General features: G+C 40.1%; 2 protein-coding genes across 3 annotated transcripts; both read right to left on the bottom strand.

Annotated features, from left to right (window-relative positions):
- LOC117480850 (keratin, type I cytoskeletal 13-like) lies at positions 1-5,648 on the bottom strand. The gene is made up of 7 exons (XM_034128331.1): positions 5,120-5,648; positions 4,253-4,335; positions 3,727-3,883; positions 3,413-3,574; positions 2,814-2,939; positions 2,473-2,699; positions 1-298 (listed from the first exon to the last, which is right to left on the bottom strand). The coding sequence occupies exons 1-7, from the start codon at positions 5,618-5,620 to the stop codon at positions 76-78; spliced, it is 1,479 nt and encodes a 492-aa protein (XP_033984222.1). The 5' UTR covers positions 5,621-5,648; the 3' UTR covers positions 1-75.
- A 5,460-nt stretch (positions 5,649-11,108) lies between these two features.
- Positions 11,109-12,953, bottom strand: LOC117480856. 2 transcript variants are annotated; one of them, XM_034128338.1, is made up of 4 exons: positions 12,715-12,953; positions 12,232-12,387; positions 12,040-12,132; positions 11,109-11,746 (listed from the first exon to the last, which is right to left on the bottom strand). In XM_034128338.1, exons 1-4 carry the CDS (start codon positions 12,886-12,888, stop codon positions 11,441-11,443), a joined length of 729 nt encoding a protein of 242 aa, XP_033984229.1. In that variant the 5' UTR covers positions 12,889-12,953; the 3' UTR covers positions 11,109-11,440. The 2 variants fall into 2 exon arrangements, with proteins under 2 accessions (XP_033984229.1, XP_033984230.1); XM_034128339.1 differs by lacking the exon at positions 12,040-12,132.
- Positions 12,954-19,254: the final 6,301 nt, after the last annotated feature.

Genomic DNA, 19,254 nt, shown 5'->3' with positions numbered 1-19,254 from the left:
TTTTGTAAGCACCTCAGCAGACTTTTATTGTGAAAAGCTGTGAGAGCTGTGTGTGACAGTGCCCCCTGCTGCAGCTCATTCCTGGATGACGCTCTCTGTGGAGCTTACCACTACTCCATTCACCATCTCCTCTGTCACCGTGATGTATTTGGTGATAGTCTTAGAGGTACTGACAGACTCGGAGGCAGAACCCGAGGCAGAACCCGAGCCAGAGCCTGAACCAGAGCCGACACCAGAGCCGGAAACAGAACTTGATATGGCGGAGGACATGGTGGAGATGGAGGAGGAGGAGGAGACGCTGCAGGAGAGAGAAAATGTTTTTTTATTCTTGAAGAAAGTAATTTTGAGCCGGTACTTTTATCCTCTAGATCAGGGGTCGGCAACCCCTGGCACGCGTGCCAGCATTGGCACGCGGCACCGTAGCCAGTGGCACACTAGGAATAAGTCGAATAAGTGTGCAAAATATTTAAATTGTATTTTCGGATCCTGAACGAGACCGCCGCCAGAGCGCGTCTCCCCGTTACCTGCAGAAGGAAGCCATGCACGCAACGCAGCCCCGCTCTCTTTAACTCCAGGTGACTTTCTGCCGCTTTCCTCCGTGGTGCAGTGCTGATCGTTTCACCACGGAAGAAAGCACTTCACAAATTGCAGTACCCATAAGGAGCTTTACAAATGTCGCAGTTTTTGCGTGGCTGTGTGTGTCTTTTTGCGTGGCTGTGTGTGTCTTTAGTTGACTCATTCAAGGGTACTATGACTATGCTTGCACGTCATGGTACCATAGCACCTCCAAGGCGCTAAAAATAAAACTTCAAACATCGCAAAATAAACTGGTCAGACTACTGCTTGACCTTTCATCTAGAACCCACCTCACCTCTGCCCACTTTGACAACCTAGGATGGCTTAGAGTAGACGACAGAGTACAGCTACTTGCAATGGGCCTGGTCTACAAGATCCACTACACCTCTATGGTACCCATGTACATGTCAAAATTCTTCCCAAAGGTCAAGGAATACCATGATCATAACACCAGAGGGAGCTCCACAAATCATGTAAAACCCAGATTTGGCACAAAAAAAGGGGAATACACATATCGCAATTATGCCACATCAAGGTGGAACGCTCTTCCCACAACTGTAAAGGAAAGTAAAACTATACTTACCTTCAAAACCTCTCTTAAAGAGCACCTTCGGGGGAAAGCATTGCAAAACTGGCCCCGGTAATGGTACAAATCTCAACCTGTCGTACAATGGACAGCTTCCCCCCCCCATCTATGTATATACTCGCATTTTAGACTCTGTTACTAACTGTATATCTGTAGACTTGGTATGTCTTAAATGTCCGGTTAGGATGTATTAGAACGAAATCTAAAATGAAAATTGTAAATAAGCCATCTGTATGTAAAAAACCACCTGTATGTAAATTGTAAATAAGCCATCTGTATGTCAAATATGTCTTATATGTCTTAAATGATATGATGAATTGGAAATGGGGGACCCTGATGTAAACAAGACGAAAGTCTTTCTCTGGTCTGCATCCCCTTAACAATTGTATGTTTTGAGCTGTACTGTACTGTACCCAATATACAAGCTGTTAATAAACTTTTCAATCAATTCAATCAATCAAAGCCCAGTGGCGATCTGCTCATCTCTCATTGAAATAATATGCTACAAAGGGGCGGACTGGCCATCTGTGTGTTGAACTTTCCTGTCGGCTCCCAGACCGTAGTCGAGGAGGGCAGAAGCAACGAGCTTCAGGTTCAATAACCCACTTTAGCTTAAATGACTAGAGAGAGGCGAGCTCTTCTTGAGAGGCCGTTGCATTTATTTAGCTGTTCTTCTGTTTCACAAAATACATCACAGACCTCTGTTTTTCTGCTGCCTCGTTTCACTTCCAGAAACATACTCACACGCACACGCCACACCCCTCTCTCTCTCTCTTAAAGGGACAGCGATCTCATCTCACTCTGCATGACCCTAATATCATAACATGTGTGTTCTGGAGAATCACAGAACGGACGATCGTCCTTATTATTATGCCGTTTAAACCAATTATTTAAATGTGTTTGTTAAATTCGGTATCATGTAAGTTGCGCTGACAGGTCCACACACTGCTTCCCCGCAGCGAGGCCCCCCCGCCCTCCTGTTGATAGATCACGAGCGTCAAGCTCCTCAACATCCTCAACACCCCCCCCCCCCCCCCCCCCCGTTGATAATTCTCGATCGTTGGCACGCTGATAATTTTTTTTTTTTAAATGGCACTTCATATCAAAAAGGTTGCCGACCCCTGCTCTAGATCTTTAAACAACCGTAAGAATTCTTATTTGGTTAAGGTGCAGAAAGGATTTGTGGTTGTAAAGTAAAATGTAAAAAAAATTATACACATTCCCAAATATGTTTCATGAACTTGTTTTTACGTCCTTTACGACATTTCTGAGCTAGCGGTCAGATGTCTGTTAAAATAGTTCATTCTTACCCGCCACCGACGCCCTCTCCGTCCAGCAGCCTCCTGTACTCGGCGATCTCCATCTCCAGGCGGGTCTTGATGTCCAGCAGCATCTGGTACTCCTGTCCCTGCCTCTCCAGGTCAGCCCTGAGCTGCATCAGCTGCTCCTCCATGCTGCTCACCTGGCACTGGTAGCCCGACAGCTTCATGGAATAGCGGTTCTGAGTCTCAGCCAGCGTGTTCTCCAGTGAGGATTTCTGGAGAAGCACAGAGAAATACTTGGTTAGTTTGTCTACCCACAGGAGGAGATGCAAAACATAGAGGACGTTACATTACAAAGAAAGAAAGAATATCAGTGATGTGACGCTCACCATGCTGAGCTGTGACTGCAGCTCGATCTCCAGCGCCTGCAGCGTGCGCTTCAGGTCCGTGAGCTCCGATTTGGACGTGTTGATGACTTCGGTGCTTTCAGCCACTTCTCTCTGTATGGACTCTGTCTGTATGCAAACCCAATTTATTAGTACGAATGTGTGATTTATTTTGCCATTGATCGTTCCAATAAATATTTTGTACTGAATATAGCCTGAACTAAGACTAATGTCACTCAAAAGACCCACCATCAGCTTTAGCTGTTAGCTCCAAAAATGGGCGCCATAAAACAAAAACATACATTTTTAGTAATTTACAATAATTTGCTAATTTGACTAAACTTTGTGTTGAAATAATGTAGCTAATAAAATATAGCCGACTTCTGTTTCAACTAGTACTAGTAGTAGCACCATTTAAATATCTCACTCAGTTTTGCTTTTGGTAATTTAAAAGTTAAATGTTACAAGAACAGATGTTTTAAAATAAAGATAACAGTTTTTTTATATTTGGACACTCGCCAAAAGTTAGCTGTATGCTAACCAACCCCGGTCTCCCCCTCCACTCATCTCACCATCGGTTAGTGAAAAAATAATTTCCTTACCTTTCCTTTAAACCACTCCTCCAGTCCTTTGCGGTTTTTGGCGGCGTCGGCTTCGTACTGCTCCCTCATCTCCTCCATTATCTTATTGAGGTCCACACCTTGGCCCGCGTCCACCTCTACGTTCACCTGGCCGCTCAAGTTTTGTCGCATTGCAAGGAGCTCCTGCAGGGAAATAGCAAGGAGAAAACAGGAAACAAATAGATAAGAGTGGTGCAGCAAGACGTATTTCTGGCCCTGAAGTTAGCAATTTCCTGGTTCCCTCCACAAAAAGACAATTTAGAAACGTGTTAGCAACTGTCTGAGTGCTCACGGACCTCTTCATGGTTCTTCCTGAGGAATATCAGCTCCTCTCTCAGACCCTCGATCTGCATCTCCAGGTCGGACCGGCTCATGGTCAGCTCGTCCAGGACTCTCCTCAGGCCAGCGATGTCCGCCTCCACCGACTGACGCATGGACAGCTCATTCTCATACCTTCAGGAGGAAAATGCTTTTTAATTTCCGAATCTTTTCCTATCCAAAAATGTACCTCTTATTTGCTTTAAGGGGCCCTATAATGCTAATTTCATGTGTGTGGGAGAGAAACTCCCTCTGGAGGGAACTTTGAATTTGTAGCCTTTGCAGACAGGAAGGGGAAAGCCCCAAAAATGCATAATAGGGCCTCTTTGAGTTGTTTTTGAATGCTCTGAAAACGTATTCTAAGCTTATGAGGGGGGAAGAACAACTTCCCAATACCGGAAATTGGGAACTTTCAAGAAAACACATGGATGCACCAATTGCCTTTTGAAGCGGTCTGCAATTGGAACAAGAGTGACGTTTTATTTTATTAATTAATTCACGTACTTGAGCCTGAAGTCGTCGGCAGCCAGCTTGGCGTTGTCAATGGAGAGGTAAATGCTACCATTAACTGAGGTAGCATCTAGGATCTAGAAGATAAGAAAAAATATAAGAAAGAAATGCGGTTTTAAATGGATTGGACGGCATGTTACTCAGCAGATAGAGTTGCTGTCCACCAATAAGAGAGTCAGTGGTTAGATCCCTGGGCCCTGCAGCAACATGTCAAACCCCAAATTGCTCCCAATGGCAACAGTGTGTGAGAATCAGGGAATGCTATGACATATTTAGATAACGATTCTGCATTTATGTTGAAGTAACTGAATATGTTTTCCTCAAATTGAGAACTAATTTCTATCTTTCAAAGTGCATACTGTTGCATGCTTAATGCATACATCACAGAGCTGGTAAGCTGCAATTTATAATTGATTTGACTTTAAGAGTAAAGGTTAAAGGAGATTTATCTTTATCAGCTTAAAGATTTGGATGGGTTGACTGTTGTTTAGCTCATGATTGAATCAGCAGGTGACGCTGACATGTGACTTTTTCTTCTTGTGTTGCACAATGAGAAAAAATGTCAACTGCAGTCACTAGATGCCTTTTTAGTGTCCTGTTACACTATCTTGTTAGTTGCAGTCCTAGTCTTGTCCATATATTATAAGATAAGTCGCATACGTGAAAACAATTCACCATCATGTCATTTTACTACTACTTGACCCTTTTACAGAACTCCTCTTAGAGTAATCTGATATATTTTTTAGATATTTTATAGTCGAAACAACTAATCAAGATGATAACGGAATAAGCGTTAGTTATCATACCATCGTACGATAGGTCTTCAACATACATGTGACCAAATGTTGAGGGGATGCCTACCTTTCCCTGCAGCTCTGCGATGGTGGCATAGTAGGCGCTGTAGTCTCTGGAGGACGGGGAGGTCTTGCTCTCCAGGAACTGTCTGATCTTCAGCTCCAGTTCGGCGTTGGCCGCCTCCAGGTTGCGCACCTTCTCCAGGTAGGTTGCCAGACGGTCGTTGAGATTCTGCATGGTTGCCTTCTCGTTGGCGGAGATGTCCATGCCACCACCACCACCGCCACCACCACCACCTCCACCTCCTCCACCGCCGAAGCTATACATGCCTGCCCCACCTCCACCACCTCCACCTCCACCTCCAGAGGCGAAGGAGTACATGGCTGCCCCACCTCCTCCGCCTCCTCCACCGCCACCTAAATTGAAGCCATAGGCACCACCTCCACCTCCAATGCCAGAGGAGATTTTCACAGAGGAGCCTCCAGCACCGCCGTACATGGAGCCACTCGTGTAACCCCGAGATCCACCAGACTGGCTTCTAGCACTGCGAACAAAGCCAGTCGACATTTTGCCTGCAAGTGAAGGAGGAATGTCTATCTGCTTCAAATTCAGAGGAGAAAGTGAAGAGCTCAGAGTGGCTGCATTTATTTTATACAGTTTGAGGAGGTCGGAGGAGGAGTGAGGATGGCGAGGTCGTGCCAAGGCTTCGGAGGAGGAGACACCTGCCCTTGTTTAACTCGGCAGGAAGGCTAATAGCTTTGGGTGTGTCTGAGATACCCACCCATCCCACTTTACATCCACCTGCATTGCCATCATGCCAACTCAACATCAATAGAGCTACAGGGCGAGTTCAGACATGGATGACATTTATATCTAAAATCCCCTCCCAGCATTAAAAACCACATAAAGTATCAGCAGCAGTAATTTCCAAAACATCTTTCACTTTTTACGACTGCAGTGTTGCGTAACTCTTGGTTATTGAGTAGTGAAGAAGGACACTAAGCCTCTTGTTTGATCAGTCTTTGTGAGCTGCTTAAGCAAACAGATTGATTATATTCCATCAAGAATGCAAAAGATCCTCCAAAGAGGCCTGGAAATGTGTTCCCTGCATTGAGGATTTAGAGCTTATTGCACTTAAAAGGTGCTGTGGGGTATTTTATTAAAACCATTACCAGATTAATTCAAGACTCTTAAAACCTGTTAAGCCCCAAGCCTGTTTTTCAGGTCTCAGGCTCGAAAAGGACATTCCCAGAACAAATGACCATATCTTCCCTTCTAAAAGGGGTACATTAATAATCTTTTTTCTCAAAGTAATGATAAACCTGTGAGTTGGAGGTAGAAAAGTCAGAATCAATATAGATGTTTTTTATTTTAAAGTAAATTCAGATTGAACATAGTAAAAAAATATAAATTATAGTGTCCGTCCAAAAATAAACCATGACTTATAGTGAAAACCACCCTTGAATGATGGGATAGTAGACTAAAAGCTTTAGGAATCCAAACTACAACATATAATAAGGATCGGTCAGTAATGATACTAATACCTGTTGAATCTGTGCAATCTCAGCTTGCTAATCGATATCTTGTTTGTTACGATAAGTAATAAGGGTATTTTAATGTGAGTTCTGTGCTAAGTGTGTAATAATTCTTTCACTCAGGTCTAATTCAGAGCCTTTGTTATTACCCTTATGTTGCGTTTTGCTAAAAAATGTTAATATTATCTGATAGCTGAGTTTCTTCCCGTTATGTGGGTATGACACATTAATAGGTTTTTAAATGTTAAGAAGCCCTCAGACGCTGTTTCTTGCAGATGTTGCTATTTTTCCCCCGCCCGCGGTTAACAGGTTAACATCTTGTGAACAAGCTTTGCCAATAAGATGTTGTTTGCTGAGCCTTAACAGGATAATAAGAATACCGTGGAGGAATTCATATTAATATGATTACTACACTTCATTTTACTTTACTTGAGTCGTTTCTTTTCATGCTTAATGTTGTTTACTACACTGCATCTTTCTAAAAGCATTAGTTAGCCTGATTTACAAATTAAGATTTTAAGAAAATACAATATAATATGAAGCAACAAGTTTGCAAGCTTTCACTAATGTACATTTTAATATTAAAGTAAGTATTTTTATAGTAGTGTATAAAATATATATTATATATTATAGGACCCTATAATGCTCACTTTGAGGGTCATATTTGTATGTAGTGTCTCTACTTTAAAGAGTCCTCTCCTGCTGATGTTCAGGTGTATATCAGTATGTAGCAGAGGTGGGACCAAGTCATTGTTTTGCAAGTCCGAGTCAAGTCTCAAGTCTTTGCGCTCAAGTCCGAGTCAAGTCTCAAGTCTTTGCGCTCAAGTCCGAGTCAAGTCTCAAGTCTTTGCGCTCAAGTCCAAGTCAAGTCTCAAGTCAGGATGGGAAAGTTCAAGTCAAGTCCAAGTCCTAAACTTTGACAAAACGAGTCTTAAACAAGTCATTATGTGCTTTTCACCAAATGTAATGACACCCATCAACAGAATAATACTTAATAATTAAACTGCTCTTTATTAGTCACATTAATAATTTAATAATCCATTTTCTCTCTGCTGGTAAAGTAACGTGTTTTCTTCTATTGTAAGAGGGATCAGTAAGGTAAGGCTACCGTGACGGTTTGATTCAGAAGGAGTTTAATGGATAAGATCCCTGATGTTGAGGTGACCAGAATGTTTATTTCCACTGTGTACAACATGTTATAAGGGACCCACAACCTATCTTTATGCAAGGGATAATGTGCAGCGAGGCGGTCTTTATGGGGAAAAGAACACCTGAATCTAGATCCCTCTGCAGGTGGTACTTTAAGTATATTTTGATGCTAATACTTTTCTACTTTTACTTGTAACATTTTGAATGTAGGATCTTTTATTGTAACCGAGTATTCATACACTCTGGTACTGTTACTCAAGTACAAGATCTGAACTTCTCCCACCTCTGGCAATAAATCCTGAGTGGTTACCAAAAAAAACCCCCTGCTCTGAAGGTTATTTTCATTTTACAAATCCTGCACTCAGCTTTGCTTTCTCCAATATCATTGAAATGCAGCCAGATGCTGCTTCTTTTTTCGGTTTTCGCTAATTTCTTGACTTTTTCCGACGCGCTTGCATTTAAATCCGGCTCCCCGTCTCCCCGTCGCTCTGTGTAGCTGGCCTGTACCACTACCCCTGCTGTCTTTGGAGCGTCTGCCCCCCACCCTTCTTTCACATAATGGTATGATCCTAGTGTGTCCTCACATATGATTGGCCGCATGGTGGCCCAGCTAAATAAAGTCCCGCCGCTGCAACTCTTGCTGAGAATCCTTGCAGGCAGGGGCGATGGAGATTCTGCTTTCCCCGACGGGAGTCTGCTCTTCGAGCGGCATCTCGCGATCGGCATGTTGGAGACCTCTGAATTAAATTATCAAGTCACCTCAAGTCAGAGGGCTCAAGTCCAAGTCAAGTCCCGAGTCATTGGTGTTCAAGTCCAAGTCGAGTCGCAAGTGTTTTGTGATTTTGTCAAGTCGAGTCCAAAGTCATCAAATTGGTGACTCGAGTCTGAATCGAGTCCAAGTCATGTGACTCGAGTCCACACCTCTGGTATGTAGTGTCTCTACTTTAAAGAGTCCTCTCCTGCTGATGTTCAGGTGTATATCAGTATGTAGTGTCTCTACTTTAAAGAGTCCTCTCCTGCTGATGTTCAGGTGTATATCAGTATGTAGTGTCTCTACTTTAAAGAGTCCTCTCCTGCTGATGTTCAGGTGTATATCAGTATGTAGTGTCTCTACTGGGACATGTCTCCATGCTTTAATGTTCAAAAAGCTCTTTATTTTTCTCATACTGTCTGTGCTGCAGCACCTCTTTTCACCCTCTGTCTGAAACCAGAGCCCAGTCTGCTCTGATTGGTTGGCTTGCCGACTTTGTTGTGTTTGGTCAACCACTTAGAGATGTCCCGCCCCCTAGCCATAGAAGCGCATGTTTTTGTATTACGTTGTGATGTCAGTATGTTACAGAAGTAAACAAAGGAGTCCAATCGAGGCGTTAGAGCGGGAGGGGAGTGTGTGGGAGAGAAACTCCCTCTAAGACCCCAATGTTTTAAATACATCTCTTTCCCAATGTAAGTCAATGGGGAAAAGTATTTCTTGGCCCAAATGACGTCACGGACTAAAACCACCGTTTCACAACTACTACATTTTGCTGGGGGCGTGGCTATTGGTCCCATTCCCAGAGTTTCAAAGTCATTCTTACAACTTTGATCGATTTATGAGCTGTGAGCCTTAGGTGGAAAGAAAATGGACGCTGCAAAAAATATGTATTTTATTGCCGATCGCTTAACCTGTTTTTCAGGTCTCAGGCTCGAAAATGACATGCCCAGAACAAATGACTATATCGTCATTTTTAAAAGGGGTAAATTAATAATATTTTTTTCTCAAAGTAATGATACACCTGTGAGTTGAAGGTAGAGAAGTCAGAATCAATATAGATGTTTTTATTTTAAAGTAAATTCAGATTGAACATAGTAAAAAACTAGTAAATTATAGTTTCGGTAAAAAAAACAAACACATTACTTATAATGAAAACCACCCTTGAATGATGGGATGGTAGACAAAAAGCTTTAGGAATCCAAACTATAACATATAATAAGTACCCTGTATGTGACATTTGACCTTTTTAGAGAGGTTTAGAAAAAACAAAACACTTCTGGGGTCATTTGGGTGGATTTGCCATATCTCTGGCCCCCCTCGGTCGATTTTGGTGATTGACACCTCTTTTGAACCGTTAGAGCCAATAGAATCGAGGGGGAGTCCCTAAAGCCACCTACACGTTACCATTGAGGAATGAGAGTGATGCGCACGCAGCTTGCCCAAACCGAAAGCTATGTTACGCTCTGAAAACTGAAAACTAGTTTATAGCCATAAATATGATGATGGATTATCATTAATCATTTCAAAGAGACACAGACACATTGGATTAACCTTCAGAAGCGTTTTTATCATTTTAATGCCATTGAACACAACTTTTGATCAGAAAAACAGCAAAGGTAAGACATATTTTCCGTTTTGGCTCCGTAAAGCTACACTGATAAAAGTAAAACGTTGGATCAACTAAAAAAAATTAGAGTAATCGATCACACGAAATATTTTACATTGAAAGTCCATTTCATCAGATCAATCTGTATATTTTAACTCCAGGCAAACTATTATCTGATAGTGAAGTAAACCAATTATTTTACGTTGTCCTAAATGAAAAAAGTGTGTTGTTGTTACGGACTGAATGTAAAAAAAACATCCAGTTGAACCTGAAATAATTAAACTAAATTCAAAACCATTTCTTAACTAAATCAAACCAATTATTTTACATCGTCTCAAATATAAAATGTAAGTTGTCAGTATCTGAAATGTATAGCAATTATAATTTAAAAATGTTATGATTATATTATATTTAATGACAAATAACAAATTATTTTAGAGCACATTTATTTGAATGTAAAACAAGTTGTTCACACTGTCACTACCCGATCTGCATCCCTGCCCGATCTGCATTGCGCATGTGCGAGATGGTCCGCCATATTGGACAACTCCGTACGGCAACCCAAATAGGACACTTGACACAGTGGCATTTGGCAAAGCACAAAAAGAAAACTCAAAAAACCGAGAGAGATGAGTTATTGTTATTACAACGTGACTTCACTGGGTTCTTTTATTTGGGGTTAAGTACATTGTCAGAATAAGTGAAAAATGAATTTAACTTCTGTTAGACAATGTACTTAACCCCAAATAAAAGAACCCAATAAAAAGAGTTGTTAAATAATAGTGAAGTCACGTTGTAATAACAATAACTCATCTCTCTCGGTTCTTTGAGTTTTCTTTTTCTGCTTTGCCAAAAGCCACTGTGTCAAGTGTCCTAGTTGGGTTGCCGTACGGAGTTGTCCAATATGGCGGACCATCTCGCACATGCGCAATGCAGATCGGGCAGGGATGCAGATCAGGTAGTGACACACACAACCAGCTTTGGCCTCTGAGGCAGCCATTACCTGATCTTAAGCAGACATGTTAATAAGTACCACAGTTAAAATGCAGTAATATGCGCCGCTTCCAAACATCAAACTCTTAGAAAAAGGACTTGTCCTGATAATCAACTGCACACTTTTTTAAAGCAACACTGACAACTTGCGCCTGTGAGACATGTAATCTCTGAAAATGAGCAGACATGCATAACTTCTACAGTGAAAATCGGTCATACTGTAAGTGCAACTTCTGAATACAAAACTTTTTTGCACATTATTTACAATGCATAATTATTATAAAACCTTGGTTTTACAAACCTTACCATGCAAGAACAACGGTAACTGCAAGTGAGTGAGTGCAACAAAGTGTCTACTCTGGGATGAACAGCTGGGTTCTCAGTCTATTCACTTTTGGGCTCATCTTTTTTCCCTCAAGCTCCATCAGGACTTTTTGCACAACTTCAAAAGTGGATTGCAGTTCTTTAGGATATCTTAAGTTCAGTGCGTATATGAGCCCGAAGAGCATGGCAAAAGCTGTCGCAACCGAGGGCAAGCCGCTGAGGACCTCTGTTCCTTCGATGAGAACCTTGACGTCTTTGGGTCGATGAAACTGATCCTCTTTCCCAATGACAAAGATTGCCATTGTTGCCTGCTCCAGTTCTCCAGCCTCAGCTTCCTGCATATCATGCAAAAAAAAAGGGAAATGGATGAGGACGACAGAGTGTAGTTCAACAGGCCTGAAGCGCAAACGTTTCTCCAAATTTGCAGCTACCTTTTAAAAAAACAAGATTATACTGGATAGATGAAAAAAGGAAAGTTCTCAGTTTAGTCGGATGGTTGCCCAAGAGGAAAGCTCAGGAGGTCATCAAAAATTACTAGCTTTCTAACCAAGCAGTTATTTGCATGCAGTACAAATATGTTATTTTTCTTTTATGAACAAACATCTTGTGAGTGAGTGGGAGGTCTTACCTGGAATTCTTTGATGAGATGGTCAACAGGTTCACCCAGGTAGATCATTAGAGATTTGAGGATGCATTCTCTTCTGATGGTGATGTCCACAGTCTGAGTAAGAACAGTTATATATATATATTTTAAATCAAATGCAAAAAAAAGGACTATTCAGCCACTGATCCCACAGATAAAAAACTCATTCATAGATACCTCATCTAAAACCTGCAAGATCCCGGTGGTCTTCTGTTTCACAACTCCTCCCCTGCTCCTGATGACCTGCAGCAGTTTGGTGGAGTGTTTGTCCAACTGCGCCAAGAACTTTGTCTCCAACGGAAATGTTGTTATGCGCATGAACTCAGCATTTACCTAGAAAATATAAGCATCATAGAAAACAAAAAACACTGAGAATTTATAATACACATATTTTTTATAAAGAGCCAACTTTTTGATTAAAAGTACTCCAAGTCAGCTTGTATGAATGTAACATTTAAATTAATTAATCCACATATTTATTGAAAACCACCACCAAATAAAGACACAAAGAGTCATAGATGTAAAGCTTATATTGTGATATATATTAAAAATAAAAACGTCAACATATTTGCCTAGGCTGTCTATAGTTGTTATTTAGTTGGGCCCTCATTTCTTCTCCACTACAAGCTTACAATCAAGGGTTTCATCAAAAATAATTACCTCTTCCATGTGAAAAAGTGCAGGCCACCGCTCCAAGAGGCCTTCAATGCTTGGCCTCTGATGCACTATTTCTTGTCTTCGGTATCCAAACGTCTTCGCCATCTTTTCTTTTATAGATTGCCGGTTGTTTCTTTTCTGTTGTTCTGCCAAAAGGGAAATTCTCTCTTGCTCCATGCTTTCTGGAGTCTCACCAATCGGCAAGGATGGAAAATGGTTGGCCTCAGCTCGCCTGGCTCTCTTTAAATTCTTCGCAGGGTAGGACTTTTCTTGAGACTTGGTCTTCAACGAGTTCACAGCGAGCTCTGCAGATGTTCCGTGTGCTCTGAGTAGAGTCCGGTAGTTGGCCATTTTTACCTTCATCCTTTGTTTCCATCCATAGCTCTCATTGAAAGACCCTGGTTCCTTTAGGCAGGGATGCTTGCTTGTCAATGCCTCAGCAACATCGCTAAAGTCAGCATCTGTAGGGTATGCTTTGTATGTGTAGACTTTATCAGCCAGTTTCTCGAGTATGTCTGAAAGCATTTTTGAGCTTAGTGTCAGTCTAGATTGGTTCTTTGTGTACTCTGCATTTTCTCTCTGTAATTGACATTCTGTGTCATAGGAGAAGACCGGGATTGGAAACACTTTAGGCCACTGCTGTGTTCTTAATGATTCCAAGGAAGAGCTGCTAAGTAGTACTGTGTCATCTGTATTCACAGATCCAGAGGAGGAGTCTTCACTGTACAGTCCACTTGTAGGGGTACTATTTAATGGTATCTCAACTGGGTACAAGACCACAGTTGTAGAATTGGGGTCTAATTCGACAACTTTGATCACTGTTAAATCTTTTATCGCATGTGTCGATGTAAGATTAACAAATGTGTTCCCAAAATCAGTGTCTTTGTACTGTAGTCTTATGTAACCTTCTAATCCACATGAATTCTTGACCTCCTCAATGAGCTCTTCTATTGAGTTGGGAATCCCATTTCGAAGCTCCAGTCTTACGCTGTTGTCGTCGTTTAAGATGATCAGCAATCGAACAGGTGGTTCAATATCAGCCATGGCGCTCTAAGAGAAAGAGAGAAATAGAGGGAATTAATGAAATGCAGGTGTACACTCAATGAATCTTTTCTTTTCAAATTGCATTGTGTTATACTTTACAAAGTATTACATACAAAGTTCATATATATATATACTCATTCTGACCTTATACATGAATGTATCTTTTAAGAGTTATCAGCCGCATTCCCCCAACTGTATAGTCAGCCAATGGGTATGGATCAGTCAGTTCATTTGAGTCAAGAAGTTCCACCTTCTTTGTAGGACACGGTTTCAGTTCATAGGCTCTGTAATGTTCCCTATACCATGCACTCAGCTTTCTGACGATGAAAAGCAGCTTATTCTTGATAACAATCATCTGGATTGTTTCCGTGAATTCCGGCAGCCCTGCCAAAGAGCCATGTGCCAGGATCATCCCAATCCTGTAATTTATGCGACTGTAAGATGCATTTTTGACCAAGCACACAGCATCTAAGTCTGGGTGCCTCTGCTTAATAGCAAATGCAATGTCCTCTTTCAAAAGGTCAATGGGAAGAGTTGAAACACTTGCTACCTCCAGGGGGGGATTCAGGCAAGCTGGACAGGTAAAGGTGATGTGCCATGAGAAACTGATGTCGTTCAGCTAATGACAGCACATTTCTGAAGCAGGTGGAATGCCGCACAACTCTTTTGAAATAGCTGTGCTTTGCTTCAAAACGCATGGTCCATAGCGCAACCAATGGCCCGAACTCACAGATTAACTGCGGATAATGCTCCAAGAAATGGTGTTTAGGTCGAAAGTTTGAGTCTGGGAAAACCTCCTTAAATCTCACTCTGTGCTCAGAGATCTTGAAGCTCAAATATCCAATTGACTCAGGAGTATGAACTGGAGAGACAACCAGGTCCACAATGTCTTTTAAATCACCAAGAAGTTGCCAGGCTGGTTCATTGATGGGCACTTTCTGTCCAAGCAAAAGTGTAAAAAATCGTAGTAAACTCCAGTTTTCGTGTGCATTTCCACCAATTGTTTTATTGGATGCATAGGCTAGTGGAACAGGGTGGGGGCGATTGGTTCGATCAGTCCATTTATAGGGAAAATCTTCTATCGCCTTGTTCAAAGTGGCCAAAGTAAAATATTTCTTGGAAATGAATACAGTCAGACAGAGAGCTATTTCAACAGGGATTATTCCCTCGAATAAATCATGGACAATGTCTGGAGGAAAACCAGTGGTTACATTGAAATGGGAAAGTTTTTCTGAAAGAACACAGCTTCTCTTAACACCATAACAATTGGCCAAAGAATTTTCCTCAATGGTTTGCAGATGATTTTTGTGATTCTCCTCAGTTCTCCGAGAAAAGCATCCAGCTTCCCTGGCCTGGAAATCTAATTTATCTGCTGTACAAAACCTGCAACTAAATCTGCTGGAAAAACTCTCAACAAAACCAGCAATACCGTGTGCTCCAAGGTTGTCAGCAACAACACACTGCACTGTGCCCTTTAAATGTTTGCCCAACTTTTCCACAAAAACACCCTGTTGTTCTAATGTTATGAGATCCCTTAACAAAGGTTCTAACACTTTTTCATAACCATAGACTTTCACATCATTGGTATTAATCAATGCAGCCAAATGAATAGAGGACAAGGAAGAATGACAACCAGGTGGAAGATTGCCTAAAATCCAATATAAAGCACAGATTTTGTGTCTTCTACGGGATGTTCCAAGTGGATTGCATATTTCAAAATCGTCAACATACAAAATCAAAGAAATCGAACACTCTTTTGAGAGAATAGAATGTCTTTTAAAGAGAAGACCATCCCAAAAAGATCTGTATACCTGCTTATCTCTCTCCCTTTGCTGATATTTTTCCTTCAAATTTACAGCCTTATTAAGTATAGTTTCACAGTTTAAAAGTTGCTGCAAAGATTTTAGTATAGGCACATACTGAAAAAACCTTCTACAGATGGAGCCTCTTATTTTGGACCCCAGCATACAGCTTCCTGCCGACTGCCAGCCAGTTGCCAGCCAGTTGCCTGCCAAAGACCAGTATTCAGGAATGTTAGGCCCTCCCACTATTCTCCAATTTCAGGGTTTAACCAGGAGATGGCACTATATATTAAATAACTAAGACTTCGTTTTTCACAATAGAAAATGCAGATATTATATAAAAAACTAAAGTTAAAATCTTGTTTTTAATGCCCCAAGAGCAATAACATCTTGTCACAAGCTTTTTGGAAGAAAAAGACTGACTCAAGAGACCTGTAGTTGACTAATTACAGGCCTCAATAAAGTTCTGCCATTGGTTGTGAAAAACAACGGTGGACATAGTGGAAAGTGAAATTGACATTGTCGAATTTAATAAAAATACAAAATAATGTATCTGTGTACGTGTTTTACTATGTGATCTGCACTTATCAAACATCTAATTAAGGCGAGACACCCCAGGTGAATAGGGTATTTTTAACTTAAAGATATCAGCTAAATATTTCTCCAGTTAATTACTTACAATAAGGCAATTGTTTTTTGTATTACAAGTTTTCTGAAATAGCATGTTTAAATATCCAAATGAACCATTATCTCATGAAATATGCGCATATTTTAACACATTTCAGGAACCGAAATCTGAACTTTGGATAAAGCCAGGATCAAAATTATTGTTTCATTTTGTAGTCATATTAGTATCTAAGGCTTTTACAGAAGGGATTTTGGATATCTCTTTGTATCACTCCATAAATCAGAAAATACTGTCAACAGCCCTAAAATATCAATTTTCACCATGTTTTTAGTTATAAAATGTTATATAATTCAGGCTATGAATTATATATGACCAAACCCTTCTGTAAAAGCCTTCATAATATTGATAGGAATATAACTGGAAGGTTTGGTGTATGTAACTGCTGAGTGATTCTACAATTTAGGGTACATTCCATGTCCATTGATGTCCATTGATGATAATTATAATTATTCTAACTATTTTCTTCAAAAATATCATATTTTGCCTATTATTGGAAAGCATGTTATAATATCACACAAACATTATGTGCATCCTATGCTTTATTTAGCTTGAAATGTGTCATGATGTTCTTAAATTGTCAGTTTTTGCTATGTCCGTTTTTCAGTTGAGGGTGTCTTGGATTCAAAATAATGAATAAAAACCATTAAAGTAAATTTAAAAAATGATTCATTTATTTCAAAAGTCTAAATACTAAAGAATAATAACATATTTTTAATTGATTTCCCCCTTTAAATAATTTAAATATCTTAATATATGAATGTCCGCAAAAGTTCTGTCAACTATGTTACTAACAGAACTTCCCCCTTTAACTCAAAAATTGTTTGTCCCAATACCATGTCACCAGCATCACATGATGCCATGTTCCTCTTTGGCAGACATTTTGAACACACTGTGGTGATTGTCCTCTACATTTTTACAATATTTTATGTATAATAGCACATGGTCAATTAATATACTCATTGACAATCAACAATGTTACGTACATTGTTATGGTTTACAATTGTTTAATGATTTTAATTCAATTATATGTGCAAATGTGATGTTAACCTGTTCAAGAAAATGACATGTGGTCATCCAGGCAAGGCCTACCATTGAAATGATGGGTCAAAATAGGGAAATTGTCAACTAGGTTACCTGTCAACTGAGTTACCCAGTACTGTAATAACTGTAGTAACTTAGTTGACAGGTAACCTAGTTGACAATTTGTACGACATGTAGACGTCATTACACATCATTATCAATGGAATTTTGCACTTCTGCCTTGAAATTAACATAGTGCTGATGGTTAATAATGTGTCCAGTCAACTATGTTATCTGCGTCAAATGTTTGACTTTCATTGTCAACTATGTTTGCACCTCATTTTTTCAAATTTAAAATATCTAAAATAGTGCTTCTGATATCCTTTATAGTATAATGTATATCTACACAGGTTGGAGTTTTACATGACATCTCTTAAAACTATCAAAATGACCTGTATGGTAGTTTTATAATACAAAATATCCCTAAACTTAATGACAGTGCTGAACATATCACATGAAAAAACAAAACTTTAATACAATTATTTTTTAAACTTTAAAAAATCTTTGGATATATGGTAGAATAGACTCAAGAGCCTTTCAAATTTGATTTTACTTGAAGTGCAGGACTTAATCAAATGATTGTAATGACATCAAGTTTGTCCGTAACATAGTTGACAAACTGAGTAGTGAAAACATCCTTTCCCTTAAAATAAAAAAATATATAAAAATGTTTAAGCTTTGCAACTAGTGGATATGTTACACTGAGGAATATACTAACTTGAACCACTGATTGTTCTATCTATACATTTTATTTGGCATTAGTAAATAATTATGCACATTTACAGATATTTTACATGATATGAGTGATAACACGTGTTATAAGGGCTATTTCGCACAATAGGTATGCCTTGAGATTTTTACTTGTCCTTTGGTGTGCCTTGGGCATAAAAAGTTTGGGAACCACTGCTGTAGAGAAATGTAAACGTTCACCATCCCCCACCCGCCTACTGTATGTTGCTTTTTGACATGTAAATGGTTAACTACCCCCCTCTGAGTGAATACCTGTTGTACCTGTCCGGGGCTAAGCCCATAGGACGATGCTCTGATGTCATCACCCTCGCACATTGGTCATATGTTTACAAAAAACGATGTTAACACTTTCTCGTTCTTAATATATGCTATATTTAGGGTCGATATGTGTTGAATTTACTTTAAAATAGCAGATCACTGTGATTCACTTCTCCGCGGCTGACAATTCACGAGCGTCTAACTCTCTCCCCCCTGTGAAGAGATATCACAGGGGGGGGTTGGGACACACACATTCCGATGGCCAATTCGTTTTAAACAAAGAGTGGGGTGGGGGCTGGTGAACGGTATGGTCAATGTTTGTAAACACTGTGACATTTTGACTTTATTTGATCATTTCAGTTAAAAACTAACGTTCATATTTCATATTACTGTTTTGCCTGGCTGGACCTGTAATTTACAGGAAAGGAGTGCACGCTACTAAAGAGACACGCTACCATAGAAACCAAACAATGGTGTTGCTGTATTGAAGTCCGAGTGGAAACAGTCATATTTGGAGCGTTATGTTAGAATGAAACAGCGAGGTCGTGACTCACAAAAAAAAAGTGTTACTTCACTAACTGTAAGCTTGTCACTCAGAGTAACCTACAGTTAACTTAACTGTTGGAAAAGAAAGATCAGAGTTAGGAGTGTGAACACACAGCTGAGAGCTGCCGTTTCATTCTGACTGTTTAAAAAACGGTAACAACGGACTATTTTTCTTAGCGGATGCATGTCAATTTAAATCAATACATAGAACTATGTTTTAAATCAATAAAAATATTTTCTAAATCCATAAAAGCATTTTAATTAATATTGGGAGTCATGTCGTTACTTTGTTGAGAATGTGGCCATGTAATAAGCGGGATAATTTGCAGCGACTTGGTCATTATGGGGAAAAATAACACCCAGGGATCAAGATCC

This window comes from Trematomus bernacchii, unplaced genomic scaffold (assembly GCF_902827165.1).
Source record: "Trematomus bernacchii unplaced genomic scaffold, fTreBer1.1, whole genome shotgun sequence".
NCBI classification, from domain to species: domain Eukaryota; kingdom Metazoa; phylum Chordata; class Actinopteri; order Perciformes; family Nototheniidae; genus Trematomus; species Trematomus bernacchii.
This window is presented reverse-complemented; position numbering and strand designations above follow the sequence as displayed.

Bases quoted from the DNA above. Each gene is read 5' to 3' on its own strand.
- LOC117480850 (XM_034128331.1), bottom strand. From the start codon at position 5,620: ATGTCGACTGGCTTTGTTCGCAGTGCTAGAAGCCAGTCTGGTGGATCT. The intron at 4,336-5,119 runs GTAGGCATCCCC...CTTATCTTCTAG, and splicing joins TCGCAGAGCTGCAGGGAAAG to ATCCTAGATGCTACCTCAGT. The intron at 299-2,472 runs GTAAGAATGAAC...TCTCTCCTGCAG, and splicing joins GGAGAGGGCGTCGGTGGCGG to CGTCTCCTCCTCCTCCTCCA.
- LOC117480856 (XM_034128338.1), bottom strand. From the start codon at position 12,888: ATGGAGCAAGAGAGAATTTCCCTTTTGGCAGAACAACAGAAAAGAAAC. The intron at 12,388-12,714 runs GTAATTATTTTT...TATATTTTCTAG, and splicing joins CACTTTTTCACATGGAAGAG to GTAAATGCTGAGTTCATGCG. The intron at 11,747-12,039 runs GTAAGACCTCCC...CATGATATGCAG, and splicing joins ATCTCATCAAAGAATTCCAG to GAAGCTGAGGCTGGAGAACT.